Here is an 18,104-nt window from a genome sequence, read left to right as displayed (position 1 = left end):
CTCTAGTGGCACCGAGACCTCTTAGAGAGAGATAAAATGAGTCTGCTCTACAGCCTTAGCTAAGAGCCAGTTGGCTTGATAGACGTTCATGCACTAAGCTCCAGAGGCCCCAGGTTTGATACCACCCGCTGACAACTCCAGGGTCTGTCGACATTACACAAGCAGACCCAGACCTGTCAGTCTCCAGCAGCAGGGAAATGCCCTGCCCCCTGAAGTTCCTTCCTATATTATCTGCCTCCCCGGCTCGCCCTGCTCCATAGCTTTTCTGGGGGAAGATCCAAACTTTTGTTTCAAAGTCCTGTTTAAATTTGGCTCAGTAATGTGCCCATCCAACTCCTGGCTGTGTCCCAGGCTGTGTTTGCCTATCAGGGAGACTGTCCTGATTATCTTTGAAAACTCGTGGCGAACTGGGGAAGTCCCGGATGACTGGAAAAAGGCTAATGTAGTGCCAATCTTTAAAAAAGGGAAGAAGGAGGATCCTGGGAACTACAGGCCAGTCAGCCTCACTTCAGTCCCTGGAAAAATCATGGAGCAGGTCCTCAAAGAATCAATCCTGAAGCACTTGCATGAGAGGAAAGTGATCAGGAACAGCCAGCATGGATTCACCAAGGGCAAGTCATGCCTGACTAATCTAATTGCCTTTTATGATGAGATTACTGGTTCTGTGGATGAAGGGAAAGCAGTGGATGTATTGTTTCTTGACTTTAGCAAAGCTTTTGACACGGTCTCCCACAGTATTCTTGTCAGCAAGTTAAGGAAGTATGGGCTGGATGAATGCACTACAAGGTGGGTAGAAAGCTGGCTAGATTGTCGGGCTCAACGGGTAGTGATCAATGGCTCCATATCTAGTTGGCAGCCAGTATCAAGTGGAGTACCCCAAGGGTCGGTCCTGGGGCCAGTTTTGTTCAATATCTTCATAAATGATCTGGAGGATGGTGTGGATTGCACTCTCAGCAAATTTGCGGATGATACTAAACTGGGAGGAGTGGTAGATACGCTGGAGGGGAGGGATAGGATACAGAAAGACCTAGACAAATTGGAGGATTGGGCCAAAAGAAATCTGATGAGGTTCAATAAGGATAAGTGCAGGGTCCTGCACTTAGGACGGAAGAACCCAATGCACAGCTACAGACTAGGGACCGAATGGCTAGGCAGCAGTTCTGCGGAAAAGGACCTAGGGGTGACAGTGGACGAGAAGCTGGATATGAGTCAGCAGTGTGCCCTTGTTGCCAAGAAGGCCAATGGCATTTTGGGATGTATAAGTAGGGGCATAGCGAGCAGATCGAGGGACGTGATCGTTCCCCTCTATTCGACATTGGTGAGGCCTCATCTGGAGTACTGTGTTCAGTTTTGGGCCCCACACTTCAAGAAGGATGTGGATAAATTGGAGAGAGTCCAGCGAAGGGCAACAAAAATGATTAGGGGACTGGAACACATGAGTTATGAGGAGAGGCTGAGGGAGCTGGGATTGTTTAGCCTGCAGAAGAGAAGAATGAGGGGGGATTTGATAGCTGCTTTCAACTACCTGAAAGGGGGTTCCAAAGAGGATGGCTCTAGACTGTTCTCAATGGTAGCAGATGACAGAACGAGGAGTAATGGTCTCAAGTTGCAGTGGGGGAGGTTTAGATTGGATATTAGGAAAAACTTTTTCACTAAGAGGGTGGTGAAACACTGGAATGCGTTACCTAGGGAGGTGGTAGAATCTCCTTCCTTAGAGGTTTTTAAGGTCAGGCTTGACAAAGCCCTGGCTGGGATGATTTAACTGGGAACTGGTCCTGCTTCGAGCAGGGGGTTGGACTAGATGACCTTCTGGGGTCCCTTCCAACCCTGATATTCTATGATTCTATGATTCCTGTCAGCTCTGCTTCCCCTTCTGTAGAGCCCTGCAGATCTGCAGATATCTGCTTTATATCCCACAGCCATGTTTGCGGATTGCTACTCGGCTGTGGATGCAAAATTTTTATCCATTGAGGGCTCTACCCTTCTGTGGCATTTGTGGTGGCTGGTTTTCCTGCAGACTTCAGGGAGAGAGCTATGCCAAGAAAGTCAAAGGCAAAAGGAAGGGCTTAAATCTCCTGCTTTCACGTTCTTTGTGAGCTACGGGCAGTTCCCCCTCACAGCCCAGTCCAGGTGCATTTGCCTCAGCCTCCTCTTTTCTGGGCAGGAAAGAGAGGCAAGCAGGATGGGAAAGAACTGGCTCTGGGGCAAGCAGCTCCCCTCCTTCTCCATCTCTGTGAGAGGATAAAACCAGAAAGCAGCAAACCGGGTGGAAGATTGAGTCTGAGTCCTGGTCTACACTAGGACTTTAGGTCGAATTTAGCAGCGTTAAATCGATGTAAACCTGCACCCGTCCACACGATGAAGCCCTTTATTTCGACTTAAAGAGCTCTTAAAATCGATTTCCTTACTCCACCCCTGACAAGTGGATTAGCGCTTAAATCGGCCTTGCCGGCTCGAATTTGGGGTACTGTGGACACAATTCGACGGTATTGGCCTCCGGGAGCTATCCCAGAGTGCTCCATTGTGACCGCTCTGGACAGCACTCTCAACTCAGATGCACTGGCCAGGTAGACAGGAAAAGGCCCGCAAACTTTTGAATCTCATTTCCTGTTTGGCCAGCGTGGCAAGCTGCAGGTGACCATGCAGAGCTCATCAGCAGAGGTGACCATGATGGAGTCCCAGAATCGCAAAAGAGCTCCAGCATGGACCGAACGGGAGATACGGGATCTGATCGCTGTATTGGGAGAGGAATCCGTGCTATCAGAACTCCGTTCCAGTTTTCGAAATGCCAAAACCTTTGTGAAAATCTCCCAGGGCATGAGGGACAGAGGCCATAACAGGGACCTGAAGCAGTGCCGCGTGAAACTTAAGGAGCTGAGGCAAACCTACCAGAAAACCAGAGAGGCGAACGGCCGCTCCGGGTCAGAGCCCCAAACATGCCGCTTCTATGATGAGCTGCATGCCATTTTAGGGGGTTCAGCCACCACTACCCCAGCCGTGTTGTTTGACTCCTTCACTGGAGATGGAGGCAACATGGAAGCAGGTTTTGGGAACGAAGAAGATGATGATGATGATGATGAGGTTGCAGATAGCTCACAGCAAGCAAGCGGAGAAACCGGTTTTCCCAACAGCCAGGAACTGTTTCTCAGCCTGGACCTGGAGCCAGTACCCCCTGAACCCAACCAAGGCTGCTTCCTGGACCCGGCAGGCACAGAAGGGACCTCCGGTGAGTGTACCTTTTAAAATACTATACATGGTTTAAAAGCAAGCATGTGAATGGATTACTTTGCCCTGGCATTCCCGGCTCTCCTGGATGTACTCCCAAAGCCTTTGCAAAAGGTTTCTGGGGAGGGCAGCCTTATTGCGTCCTTCATGGTAGGACACTTTACCACTCCAGGCCAGTAACACGTACTCTGGAATCATTGTACAACAAAGCATTGCAGTGTATGTTTGCTGGCGTTCAAACAACATCCGTTCTTTATCTCTCTGTGTTATCCTCAGGAGAGTGAGATATAATTCATGGTCACCTGGTTGAAATAGAGTGCTTTTCTTCAGGGGACACTCAGAGGAGCCCATTCCTGCTGGGCTGTTTGCCTGTGGCTAAACAGAAATGTTCCCCGCTGTTAGCCACAGGGAGGGGGGATGGTTGAGGGGGTAGCCACGTGGTGGAGGGAGGCAAAATGCAACCTTGTAACAAAAGCACATGTACTATGTATGTAATGTTAACAGCAAGGTTTACCCTGAAAGAGTGTAGCCACTGTTTTATAAAATGTGTCTTTTTAAATACTGCTGTCCTTTTTTTTTCTCCACCAGCTGCATGTGTTTCAATGATCACAGGATCTTCTCCTTCCCAGAGGCTAGTTAAGATCAGAAAGAAGAAAAAAAAAGCACTCGAGATGAAATGTTCTCCGAGCTCATGCTGTCCTCCTGCACTGACAGAGCACAAACGAATGCGTGGAGGCAAATAATGTCAGAGTGCAGGAAAGCACAAAATGACCGGGAGGAGAGGTGGCGGGCTGAAGAGAGTAAGTGGAGGGCTGAAGAGAGGGCTGAAGTTCAAATGTGGTGGCAGCGTGATGAGAGGAGGCAGGATTCAATGCTGAGGCTGCTGGCGGACCAAACCAGTATGCTCCAGTGTATGGTTGAGCTGCAGCAAAGGCAGCTGGAGCACAGACTGCCACTACAGCCCCTGTGTAACCAACCGCCCTCCTCCCCAAGTTCCATAGCCTCCACACCCAGACGCCCAAGAACACGGTGGGGGGACCACCGGCCAACCAGCCACTCCGCCACAGAGGATTGCCCAAAAAAAAGAAGGCTGGCATTCAATAACTTTTAAGGTTGTAAACTTTTAAAGTGCTGTGTGGCATTTTCCTTCCCTCCTCCACCACCCCTCCTGGGCTACCTTGGTAGCCATCCCCCTATTTGTGTGATGAATGAATAAAGAATGCATGAATGTGAAGCAACAATGACTTTATTGGCTCTGCAAGCGGTGATCGAAGGGAGGAGGGGAGGGTGCTTAGCTTACAGGGAAGTAGAGTGAACCAAGGGGCGGGGGGTTTCATCAAGGAGAAACAAACAGAACTTTCACACCGTAGCCTGGCCAGTCATGAAACTGGTTTTCAAAGCTTCTCTGATGCGTACCGCGCCCTCCCGTGCTCTTCTAACCGCCCTGGTGTCTGGCTGCGCGTAACCAGCAGCCAGACGATTTGCCTCAACCTCCCACCCCGCCATAAACATCTCCCCCTTACTCTCACAGATATTGTGGAGCACACAGCAAGCAGTAATAACAGTGAGAATATTGGTTTCGCTGAGGTCTAAGCGAGTCAGTAAACTGCGCCAGCGCGCCTTTAAACGTCCAAATGCACATTCTACCACCATTCTGCACTTGCTCAGCCTGTAGTTGAACAGCTCCTGACTACTGTCCAGGCTCCCTGTGGCTTCATGGCTTCATGAGCCATGGCATTAAGGGGTAGGCTGGGTCCCCAAGGATACATATAGGCATTTCAACATCCCCAACAGTTATTTTCTGGTCTGGGAATAAAGTCCCTTCCTGCAGCTTTTGAAACAGACCAGAGTTCCTGAAGATGCGAGTGTCATGTACCTTTCCCAGCCATCCCACGTTGATGTTGGTGAAACGTCCCTTGTGATCCACCAGAGCTTGCAGCACTATTGAAAAGTACCCCTTATGGTTTATGTACTTGCCGGCTTGGTGCTCCGGTGCCAAGATAGGAATATGGGTTCCGTCTATGGCCCCACCACAGTTAGGGAATCCCATTGCAGCAAAGCCATCCACTATGACCTGCACATTTCCCAGGGTCACTACCCTTGATTCAGCAGATCTTTGATTGCGTTGGCTACTTGCATCACAGCAGCCCCCACAGTAGATTTGCCCACTCCAAATTGATTCCCAACTGACCGGTAGCTGTCTGGCGTTGCAAGCTTCCACAGGGCTATCGCCACTCGCTTCTCAACTGTGAGGGCTGCTCTCATCTTGGTATTCATGCGCTTCAGGGCAGGGGAAAGCAAGTCACAAAGTTCCATGAAAGTGCCCTTATGCATGCGAAAGTTTCTCAGCTACTGGAAATCGTCCCAGAGCCGCAACACTATGCGGTCCCACCAGTCTGTGCTTGTTTCCCGAGCCCAGAATCAGCATTCCACAGCATGAACCTGCCTCATTAGCACCATGATGCATGCATTGCCAGGGCCCATGCTTTCAGAGAAATCTGTGTCCATGTCCTGATCACTCACGTGACCACGCTGACGTCGCCTCCTTGCCCGGTATCGCTTTGCCAGGTTCTGGTGCTGCATATACTGCTGGATAATGCGTGTGGTGTTTAATGTGCTCCTAATTGCCAAAGTGAGCTGAGCGGCCTCCATGCTTGCCTTGGTATGGCTTCCGCACAGAAAAAAGGCGCGGAACGATTGTCTGCCGTTGCTCTGACGGAGGGAGGGGCGACTGAGGATACGGCTTACAGGGTTGGCTTCAGGGAGCTAAAATCAACAAAGGGGGTGGCTTTACATCAAGAAGTATTTCAGGCAGGACTTCACGGAGGGTTCCAATAAGAAATGGTGCACCTAAGTTATTGTTCTTATTGGAACAAGGAGGTTAGTCTGGCATCTGATTGATACATGGCTAGATTTACCTTGCTGCACCTTCTCTGTGAGTGACTGCAGTGTGACCTAGAGGAATGAGTCCCCTAGACCGGGGAGGAGGCAAATGAGTACAAAAGAAATCTGGTCTATTTCTTGTTTTGATCCACTCCATCTGTCTTTTACATCTTTGGCTGGCAGCAGACGGTGCAGAAGGACTGCTAGCCATCCTCATCTCTTGCCTGCCCGGCAGAAGATGGTACAGTACGACTGCTAGCAATCCGTATCGCCTGTCTGCTCTCCATAAGACGGTTCAATAGGACTGACTGACTAAAGAGAATGACCTGGTCAGGTCACTCCAAATTTAGTCCCTGCGCCCATGTCTGCCCAGGCGCTCCCAGCCAACATGGCCAAGAGCACCTCGGACATGACGATAACGGCTACCAGTCTTATTGCACCGTCTGCTGCCAGAAGGCAATGGGTTGCTGCTACTGTGTAGCAATGCCGTACCGCGTCTGCCATCACCCAGGAGACATACGGTGACGGTTACCTGAGCGGGCTCCATGCTTGCCGTGGTATGGCATCTGCACAGGTAACTCAGGAAAAAAGGCGCAAAACGATTGTCTGCCCTTGCTTTCACGGAGGGAGGGAGGGAGGGAACAGGGGCCTGACGATACGTACCCAGAACCACCCGCGACAATGTTTTAGCCTCATCAGGCATTGGGATCTCAACCCAGAATTCCAATGGGCAGCGGAGACTGCGGGAACTGTGGGATAGTTACCCACAGTGCAACGCTCCGGAAGTCGAGTCTAGCTTCGGTACTGTGGAAGCACTCCGCCGAGTTAATGCACTTAATGCACTTAGAGCATTTTCTTTGGGGACACACACACTCGAATATATAAAACCGATTTCTAAAAAAGCGACTTCTATAAATTCGACCTTATTCCGTAGTGTAGACATACCCGGAATCCCTAGAGCCGCATCAGCAGCCACACTTCTGACTGTGGAGCTCAGCTGCCTCTGCTCAGGCTGCAGCTTGAGGGAGAGTAATGGCTGCAACACAGAGGTTGCCTACATCAGAAAGGGCAATAAGGGACTTTTGGGTCCAGCTTCTGCCACCTCTACAAACAGGCCTGTGCTACTCACATCCCAGGCGGAGGCCTCCAGAGGAAATGCAAGCCTGTCTGGCCCATGATACCCTAATAATCAAAAGGGGTAAAACCTCTGGGGAATCCATTCTTGAATCCCAATACTTTCCTTCCAGGACCCAGAAACCCCATTTTGGGAGAGAAGACAGTAAAGTCAATATCTTTGAAGGCCGGGAGATCACTAATCTTTCAAAATATTTTTGGAGCAATGTCTGAGCCCAATTTCACTCCCTCCTCTGAGGCGGGATGGTAGAGACAAACTCTCAAAGAGGATGTATATAAATAAAATCAGCATCCGGTTCCCTTGCTCAGCTTCATGGAGTGCAGCATGGCAGATTAACCCAGAAAAAAATCCAAGCCAAAGAGCTGTGCTGGTTTCTTGGGTTCATGTTCATCCAAAAAGAGGAAATATTTGAAAAAAACAGGAGTGCTTTCTCCTTACGGGAGTGTGGCCAGCTGTCCAAATCAGTATTGTGAGATCAAATCACATATATAATAAAATAAATCAAAATCAAACAAAATGAAAAACCCACCCAGAGGATTGACTGTTTCAGCCAGAGCACTGTGTTGAGTGAAAATATGTTCGAGATCTGTGACTGCCTGAGACAAGCCATAGTTGTTTATGCCTCCTCATGCTTCCTGGGAAGATATCGTAATAGAGGAACGGCAATTTCTTGCCACACTTAAAAGACTAGCAAAATGTTGAGCTGTCATCGCTTCTGGCATTAAAGTCTGAGTCCTCAACTGCTGCTATGGGTTACCACGCCCTAGCTATTGGGCTGTTGTCCCTGGCTACTGCTGTGGATCACCACGCCCAAAGTACAGATCATTGTTCCTAGATACTGCTGCAGTTTGCCATGCCTTGCTGCCACAACCAATCCACCTCTTGCTTCGGCAGCTGGCCATAGAGTGATGAGAGGGAGAGCAGCCCAAATGTGGAAGAACATACAGGCAGGAAGGGGCTCTTGGCTCCCCATATACTTCTTTGTAACCTCGGTGGCCTCCATTTTGTAAGGCTGTAAGGTTCCTCAGCATGAACCAGTCCAGATTCAACTTGGTATTGCTATCAAAGGTAAACATGGCTATTGTCCCTAGGGGCCAAGGTCTCACTGTTTCTAATGGGATGGTATTTTACTTGAAGGAGTGGCCACTGCACTATCTATAGACAGCCAAGTCTGGGCAGTGTTACCTCTGGGCCTGAAAGCTCTCAGGTGGCATCAGACCATCACCACCAAAAATAAAGTACAATTCTGAAGGGTCATTTGACCCTCTATCTAGCACCAGTACCTAGCCAGCAGTTCACTGTCAGAATCCTCTGCCTTCTGTCTTCTGTCTTCCTTCGCTTGAAGGACAGGAAGGATCTCTGAGACGATCACTTGGACATTCTTCTCCTTCAGCACCCCTCTGAGTTCCCTGAAGTCATCTATAATCTGTGAGCTATCCCACAATGTAGTGTCATTATGCCAATATGTACCGTGACCATGGCCTGTTGACTTCAGAAGCCTGTTTAATCATAGAGTGATGTCTCATCTTTTAGCTTTGAGAGGAAAACACACCGTCCGCTGTCTGCCTGTCCCTTGCAGAACATTCATCCATTCTTCTTAGTACAGAATCCTCAACAAAAATCATCTGTCTTCCTTGGATGGTTGAAGCTTGATTTTTTTCTTACAGGTTGTGCTGAGTAGCCATCCACAGGTGTGTCCCCCACACCTCTCCATACCATTTGACCAGCTGGATCTTCAGAGATATCTTCCACAGTTTCCACACGGCGGACCTGACATTGATTGGAAACTTTTAGCTGCATGGAATTACTCCTAGTCCTCTTCTCTTTGATGGCCACAAGCTGTTCATCCTCATCTGCCTCCAGCTGTGTAGAATGCTGCCTTATCTTCTTGTCTCTGATGGTTATGAATTACCAAGTGTGACATTCTGCACCTTGGGGGAGCACCCTGTAACCCCCATGTTGCTCATTTATATATAATTGTGATTGCATATAAAGCCGGCTGTGTGAGGTATCATGGGAAAGGTTATGTGATCTGCTGAAAGTCATTTTTCTATCCATATATGTATATCATTAATACATATGAAGGTATGAGAATTGTGTGGTATGGTTGTCACTAAAACATGCTGTAAGTTGGGGAATCAGCCAGATATTAGCTCCCCAGAGGCAACAGCAAGGAAAGTAACCAATGCCCGGGCAGGGTGTCAGACAACCCATCAACAGCCATTGTCCAGCAGGGGAGCTACAATTCAGTGACTCACCTGCATGAGGCCACACCAGAGGAATTGCTCAACCTTGTCTGGAGACTAAGTAATGCCCCCAGACATGTCCGGACTTGTGTGTTCCCTAAGCACATAGGACTGAGGGTATAAAACAGAACAGAGCAGGCCCATGCTTCACCTCTCTCTTGCCCCCACCCATGCTGCAAGCAACAAGGACACTGAGAAGATTTATGCAGAGAAGACTGGCCCAGATTTCAAGGGTGAAATCTGTGTGGTACGAACTGCAATATCCAGTGGCTTGAAAAAGCTTAATCTAGATGTTGCCCAAACTAATAGGATTGAGAGTTTAGACTGCATGCTTATATTTTATTTTATCTTGGTAACTAACTTTTTGCCTATCACTTAATATCACTTAAAATCTATCTTTTGTAGTCAATACATTTGTTTGGCTGTTTATCTTTACCAGTGATTTTGCCTGAAGCATGTGGCCAATATGCTCAGGTTTGCAAAGGCAGGTGTATATACACTTTTCATTGATGAAGTGGTGAACCAATTAATAAATCTGCACTTCCCACCTTGAGCAGTGCAAGACGGTATATTCCTGAGGTACAAGGCTGGGAGCTGGGGGAATTTGGCTCTGCTGCCGTTGCTCTGGGAGCATTCATGCAGTATAGGTGGGTGTGGGGCGCCACATGCTGTTGTGCTGAGTGATCACAGCACCTGGAGGGGTTTGCCGCTGGTCACTAGCAAGGCATTGTGAGAGACAGCCCAGGCTGGAAAGAGTTCAGGGGGGTACAGTGTTCCCACAGTCTCAGTCTGCACCCTGGGGAATCCTGTCACACTAAGTATCTCTTATTTCATCTCTTTCTCATTCCTGGATGGCCAGTTTCTTTCTTGAATCTGGGGTAGTGATGCTTCCTGAGGCTGGTTATCCAAGAACTCTTCAGCCTTTCTGGTGGTCTGTAACATCTGTACTTTTGTCCTTCCAATCTAAGACTCCTAAGAAAAAAGGTCAAGTCTCTGTACTATGTTCTCAATATGGTCAAGAAAAAGGAAGTTTTGTAGAAACCCTGACATTAAATGCTTCCTTAGGTTAACTACCCAGATTCCAACCCCACAATGTTTGGAACCTCATTCTGCTCCTTACTCACTACCTAGTATCGTTACACTTTCTATCCATTAAAGCAGACTTCCTGAGAACCACTATCGCCAGTCGGATGAGTTTATGAAGTTGGGAGCTTTCTCTGTGGAGACCTGTTCAGACATGCAGTCCTCACATCTGTCATAGCACTCACTTGCAAAGTAAATTCAAGAAATGTTCTTTTTCTGTCAAGCATCAAAGTCTAATCTGTAGGAGCACTGATAACTTCAGGGCAGAGAAGTCATGTCTCCTGTATTGAGACCAGCTAGATGGCCATGTAGCCATCAATACATAAATTCACCAAATTCTACATATTGGTCATCTAATCACTAACCAATGCCATTTTTCGGCAGAAGTCTTTCCCATGCCTCATTGTCCAGGATATATAATCAACCTCATTTTGGTTGTCCATAATTAAAGGATGATCCAGCTTCCCATCCTGGAGGCACATTGCTGTGAAAATTCCATTGTTAAGGCTCTGTGGACCCTAGCTCCATGTAGAACAGAAAAAAAAAATCTGTGTTTTGCCTGAAAATTTCCTTTCCTTGAGTAATAAGGTCCATAGATCTGGCCCATCTTGGAGACAAATGGATCATCCAGAATAGAGAGAGAAGTTGATACCCAAATATTCAGGTTTATTTTGTTAGGGAGACGTGTCCCTGTGCTCTGCATTAGGAGAAATTGTTGTGATTTCACTTCAAAGTATAGTTAACACAATCTGTAATTTAGGAAAGTAGAATGGAATCATACTGGCCTGGACATTGTCTTGATTAAAGGGAACTTCAGGGGGTGGGGCACTCCCTTGTTGCTAATGACTGGCAGATCTGGTTCTGCCTCCAAGTTGTAAGTAGGCTGAAGTACCCCTTGTAATAGATCTGTAGACCTTATTACTCAAAGAAAGGAAACTTGTAGATAAGCACGAATAAATTTTCCTATTCTGATGTCATACCATGTGTGACCAAAGCAAACATTGTCAGCTAATACCTTGTCTACCCTAGGAGGCTTTTGCTGGTATAGTTGTACTAATATAGTTATGCTGACAAAATCCTTTAGGGTGGATGCACTTAACTGGTATAAAACGGCTTATAGTAGGGTTTTTATCAGTGTGGCTATCTTGGTAAAAAATCACACCATTAATTGACAGAGCTATGTTGGTAAATTTCTAAGTGTAGATCACACCTAAATTTCAGGGAAACTACAATTACATCTGAAGCCTACCTGTGGACATCTTTTTTTTATTAAGTTAAATTCCTTGGGACATTTCCTGTTCCCAGAATGTGGTCAGTATTCAGGATTCCCTGTTCCAGAAGGGACTGGCAGAGCCCACAGCACTGGGAAATCAAGAAAAATAGACCAGTATTCCATATTTAGACACTACTGGTATCTCAGAGTATAAATGAGACTGGATACTTAACCGTGATAATTGTAGCTTATGTGCGCAGGGCTGAGCTGGTTACCTAATTTGGGAAGACATTTTCTCATGGTATTTTGACGGGGATTTTTATTTTTTCTCTGCAGCACTGAGTTAGGAGAGGGGGTCATCCGTTAGGATCTGCTGGGCATATCGCCCATTGCCTGATTTCCTGTGATTGCAGAGGTTGGGTTATGGGAGATGGAAACTGATGCTTTCCATCTTCTGTTCTATGTTTATATTACACACTAAGATACTGGAATTAGATCAGTATCAGTTTGAAAAGTCCTGTTCCAGCACTAGTGCCATAACTACAGCCAGGATTTTAAATGTGCCATCCCTGTGTAAAAATACATACACTTGTCAGGCTTTCAAACACAACAGTGATGAACACAATGTAAAACTTGGACTCGTAGGTTGATACTCGGTGAGACGCTGAAAGCGTAATTGGAGAACCCTCTTCTAGGTGCTTTTGAGAGAATGTCATATGCAAAGTATGAAATTGGAGAACATACATTTATTTATTGTAGATAAACATTAAAATGAAACTCTGGATCCTCTGCTCTTGTAACTGATATTGAAAAAAGTTTGTGGTCCTTCATCTGTTGCTAAGCTTCAAGGTAATATCATCCTGTTTATAAGGCTGGTATCAAGCCACGTCTGGGAGTCTGCAGATACAAGCCAACATCTAACAGAGATCAGAGGTTAAAGGTATGCCCACAAGGAAAACTACTGCTCCCGTGCATGGTAGTGCAGCTGTATTTTCTCACTGATGAATATTTTGGGATGAGTGACATTTATGGCTGTAGTTGCATTAGGTTCAGAAACTTTGGCAGCTGTATTTCCTGTAAATTACAAGTGACCATTCAATACTATGTGACCCTGCCATCTGTCTTTATCTGATAGAGACACCTTTATTTCCAGTAAACTGTTAGCGATCATATGGTGCTGTATCATGACTCATATACTCAATAATAACTTACAGAGGCACCTGTAGTCTGAAAAAAGTGCAAGTGCTCTTACATCTCTCTGACTCGCCCATCCTATTTTATCTTCCATGCTCACTTACAAGCGCACTCACTTGTGTTTCTTGCCTGCCTCACTATGGCATTTGATCAGCTAAGACACGACCTGCAGTACCAAATGCTGTCATGCCAGGCATTGGGGCACCTGTAGCAGCTGAAGGAATTGCAGTCAGTGTTTGCTTGGGGAAATTACATGCACCTGTTACTTTATTTGTGTTTTAAACAGTCTGGAGAGAGAGGAGTAGGAAGTCTGTCTAGCTTGGTATCCTGCCTTCTTGACAGTGGCTGGTGCCAGATGCTTCAGAGGGAATGAACAGAACAGGGCAATGATCGAGTGATCCATCCCCTGTCATCCAGTTCCAGTTTCTGGCAGTCAGAGGTTTAGGGACACTGGCATCATGGGGTTGCATCCTTAATCATCTTGGCTTATAGCCATCGAGGGACCTATCCTCCAGAAACTTACGTAATTCTTTTTTGAACCCAGTTAGACTTTTGCCCTTCACACCATTCTCTGGCAATGAGTTCCACAGGTTGACTGTGCATTATGTGAAGCAGTACTTCTTATGTCTTCTCTTTTCTAAGCTAAACAGTCCCAGTCTTTTTAATATGGAAGCTGTTTTGTAACTTTTCCTGGCTGGTGTTAGCTGTATGCAGCTAGAGATCTGTGCTGGTAGCAGAGGGCTTCTAGGGTGGATCTGTCATGAAGATTGCATCAGCCAAGGTATCTGTGAAAGCTAAAGGGGGAAAGTAAAACTAATAATGAAACATTTAAAAACAATTAGTGTGAATTCAGTGCTGGCAAAAGATTTCAGATTGACAGACCAAGAAACATAAGTCTCACTTCAGTCCACACTTAGGCCCTGATCTGGCCAATCATTTAATTAAACAGGTACTTAACTTTTTAAGCATATGAGTAGTTTCATTTCATCTGGGTTTTTAGATCTCAAGTTGATAGATGCCTTAATAAATGCCAGTTTAGCCTCAGAAAAGATACGGTATGTATGGCAGCAGTGCCAGATCCCTCTGGCGTCAGCGTGCCTGTTTTGTTTTGGAAGGACCACCATGAAGTCAGAGGGGGATTCGATCTCCAAGGCCCTTTGTGGTATGTCTACGCTGTAGTTAGACACCGGCGGCTGCCCCAGGCCAGCTGATTTGGGGTCGGGCTAAGGGGCTCTGGGCCTCCCACCTCACAAGGGCCTCTACGTCTACTCTGCAATTAAACGGCTTCTTAGCCTGAGTCAGCTGGCACAGGCTAACTGTGGGTTTTTAGACATGCCCGTTGTTCCTTAGCCATTCTTCTAAGACTCAATAGGAATGCCAATTCTAGTGATGGGTTTTGTGATGTGGACACCAGTCCAATGGGAACTGGACTAAGACCCGCCAAACTCATTTCATGTAGTCCTCAGAACTGCCATCAGATGGTAAAAAGTTTCAGTCAATAGCAACCTGGAATGAATGCGGTCTTAGGTACCTGCTAGGTGAAAGGCTCTTCGTACCATCAACAGATTCCTACCCAAAAGCCTCTAAAATTTCCTTTAAGCAAGACACCTGTGTTTTTGAATCAGCATTCTCTACTTATTAAGTATGAGGCACAATTTATGGTGTTGGTTTATAAATATAAAACTCTAAATGACCCGTCACATATTTAATGGAAATACTATCTTTTTATTGAATAATTATATGTATAAAACAAAATGAATAAAATAAATTTAACTAAACCCACAAAATGTACTGTGTCTAAGTACAACTGTAATATACATAATAATGTCTTAATGACACAAAATAAACCTATATGGCAAATAAATCCCACTAAATACAAACTAAAAACAACCCAGGAATCCTTCCCCCAGGCTAAAACTTATAGGCCTGTTAAAGTCGCTGGCCTCTTCTGTAGAAGGCCCTGCCTCCCATGCACTCAAGCTGATCAGCATTTCCAGCGCTACTGGTACGTAATGCTGTGATGGAAGGGACTGCAGGAGCTGGTCCCTAAGATAAATTGGCCCAGGCTAGGCCCTCACCCATTCTTTTTTGTCAGGATTTGCTGCTATCATAGAGACCAGCCAGTCTTACTTTATATTTGTAGGTCTGGAACACTAAAATATCCCAAAAAGAAAAGGAGTACTAGTGGCACCTTAGAGACTAACCAATTTATTTGAGCTCACGAAAAGCTTATGCTCAAATAAATTGGTTAGTCAGTGAGATGGAAATTCTTGTGGTGGGGGCTACCTAATGCCAGTGTTTTCTCCCCAAACAGAGTTTTGTCGAATTGATGAGCCCTTGTGCCACAACGAAGATGAGCAGCTCAGCTTTGAAGCTGTCTGCAATATCCACAAACAGATGGACGATGACGCCAATGGCAACGTGGATGTAGAGGAGAGCGATGAGGTTAGTTCACAGCTACTTTTCTTTCTTTCTCCCTTCTGTCCTTCCTTCCCTTCCTGCCTTCCTCTTTAGGAGGGCAGCTCTCCATTGGATAGTACTGCGTGTCAGGGGTGGCCAAAGATCAGCCAATAACATTTTCCAGAGTAGTTGTTGGCTGCCTTCATCTTCAGCCTGCAGAGACTGCAGCTCCCAGAATGCCATAAGACACCAGTCCTCGCCCTGAATAGAAGAGACAGGCAAAGACACAGAGATGTGACTTGCCGAAGCTCAAGAGAACCGAGGTCTCATGACTCCCCAATCCAGTACCTTATCCATTAGGCAACACTACCCCGCAGCTCGCTACAAGCGCTATCCACTAGACCCTGATACCTCCTCGAGGCAGTACAGGTGAGCTGAGCTCTGTGCACATGCTGTATGCCTGGAAGTGCTTCGGAAGGGAGGTGAGGTCATAAATGGGGCAGTTGGATCCTTTTGAAAGAAATTACAAAAGTGTGATCTGCAATTTCTGCGCTGTGAAGTGAAGCCTTTGTTTTCTCCATTGGGACTGGTTTGGTCTATTTACTGTGATGTTTGCTCTTGTATAGTGCTCTGCCAGCTGAAAGCTCTCTACTAACATTGGACTGACTGACTGACCCTGACAACAACGTGTCTCTCTACCCCCGCCCCACCCCGTCCAGTGAGGGAGTATGATTTTTTCCCGTTTTGCAGAGAAGGAAGTGCAGGCACAGGGAATGTAAATGGTTGCCTGAGCCCACACAATAAAGCCGTGTGACAGACAGGCCCCTAATAACGAAGCAGCTCTTTAATTTAAAAATATTGGAAAGAAAAGGCTCATAAGTCCAAAATGTGAAATGGTGTCAATTCAGAGTCGCCCCAGCAAGCACGGAGGGCAGGCGCCGAGTTGTTTGTTCTGTCATTACAGAGCTCTCCTCTTTTTGTCTCAATTTCACTGCCCAGACTGATCAAAGAGCTCCCATCTGAATTCCCTTGTCACTTGTGAGGACAACCTTTTTGTACAGTCCCTTTCCCTTGTCTCAGTCCCTATAAACTCTGGAGTTCTAATCCTGGCTATGCCTCTGACTCATGGTATGGGCTTGGGTCAGTCCATTCATTTGTCTACCTCAGTTTCCCCATGTGTAACATAGGGACAATACCCATGTTGAAAAAGTGGAGGATTAATTAGTGGGTTTTGTATAGCTCTTTGAATGTGCTAGATAACATTATATAAATGTTATGTAAAGTATTGTTAATCTACGAATTAGTTTGCATAGCTGGAGGGCAGGATCTGATGCAAGAATCTGTCTTGTATATTGTCACTTTACTCTGGCCTCTGTGCTACTGTAGTACAAATAATTATTATTATTACTACGCTCCCCGGGGACTCAGTTCTGGATGGTTTTCTGAGCTTTCTCAACCCCTGGCTTGGCTGTATTTTGAAGTTGCCCCATTACTACCGTCTAGTTTAAAACCCTTTAAATATCCAACTAAATATGATCATCCAGGCCCTCTTCATCTCTTGTCTTAATTATGAATCACCACTTCCAGTCCATTCAAAATGCAGTTTCTAAGATCGTATTCCTTACCCATTGACCTGACCACATCACCCTCTCTCTGTGAATCCTCCACTGGCTTCTCTTCTCCAGGATGTCAAATACTTCTTGTCCTCACCTTCAAGGTTCTCCCTAAATCTGGCCTCCGTGCTTTGCTGACCCTGGTGTCATGTTGCATGCTGCTCTTTCCACTCCTTCAGTGACACCAATCTTATTGCCTGGTTTGTCTGTTTCTTGCACAGCTGTCCTTGTGGTTTTTTCCATGCTACACTTACGCTGTGAATGCCCTCCCAGAGCTAATCTGCAAGGCGATCTCCCACTCCAAGTCCCTCTTTAAGACCCACTTCTGCTATGGTACTACAAGAAATTAGCCAATTAATATAGTTACTTAAAGGAGATATGATAGAAAACACACACACACAACTAACTTTAGGCAGATAAGTCTTCCTTATTCCGTTACGCCACAGACTAGCCCTCATTAGTAACTGTACACTCTTTTTGAAGTTCCCTGCCATCTGCTCCCCATGCCTGTGCCCTGATAACTGTTTAGTTATCCTTCCATTCTGTCATGTCTCATATTTAGTTTGTAAGATGCTTGGGGCAGGACTCACCTCTTCCATGGTATTCTCTGTGCTGTTTTTTCTTGGGAATTTTGTAGTGCTGTCACAGCCTCTTGAAACAGGCCATTAGAACATAAATATATAGAAAAAAATGACACTCCCCAATGTACAGAGGAGAATATTATGTATATGAAGGTGGATAAACATTGATTTTTCCCTTGGAAATGATAAAAGCTTTGTATTTCAGCCAACTGAAATGGCTAATTTTCATTGGGTTGCCCACCTGCAACTTGGCTGTGAATTAAAACTCAGCTAAAAGATGAGAAATTACAACATCCTCTAGTCTACTAGACTGTCTTCCTTAAATTCTCCATCTGTTCTGCTCAACTGTAGGGCAGTCACAGCCTCAGCAGCTCTGCCATAAAGAATTTGTCTTGTCATCATGTTTTCTGAGGCTTGATGAAAGAGGAGAACACCAGAAGCCATCAGAGGCATCGACTTAGTTCTCAATTTGAGGCCCAATTGCACACTCCTGCCTGCTGTGACAACTATTGGAAATAAGCCTAAATCCAC

The 18,104-nt window shown here is 46.2% G+C and overlaps 1 protein-coding gene across 7 annotated transcripts in view; it reads left to right on the top strand.

Moving 5' to 3' along the window:
* The window catches only part of STIM1 (stromal interaction molecule 1), a 200,768-nt gene that overhangs the window by 88,134 nt on the left and 94,530 nt on the right, over positions 1-18,104 (top strand). For all 7 annotated transcript variants that reach the window (XM_073333046.1, XM_073333067.2, XM_073333056.1 and 4 more), the window contains one exon: positions 15,294-15,424. In XM_073333046.1, the coding sequence (XP_073189147.1) occupies positions 15,294-15,424 (131 nt within the window). The remainder of the gene's footprint in view (positions 1-15,293; positions 15,425-18,104) is intronic.

Source organism: Lepidochelys kempii, chromosome 1 (assembly GCF_965140285.1).
Source record: "Lepidochelys kempii isolate rLepKem1 chromosome 1, rLepKem1.hap1, whole genome shotgun sequence".
Taxonomy (NCBI): domain Eukaryota; kingdom Metazoa; phylum Chordata; order Testudines; family Cheloniidae; genus Lepidochelys; species Lepidochelys kempii.
The sequence above is the reverse complement of the archived record's forward strand: the minus strand, read 5'-3'. Positions and strand labels throughout refer to the sequence as shown.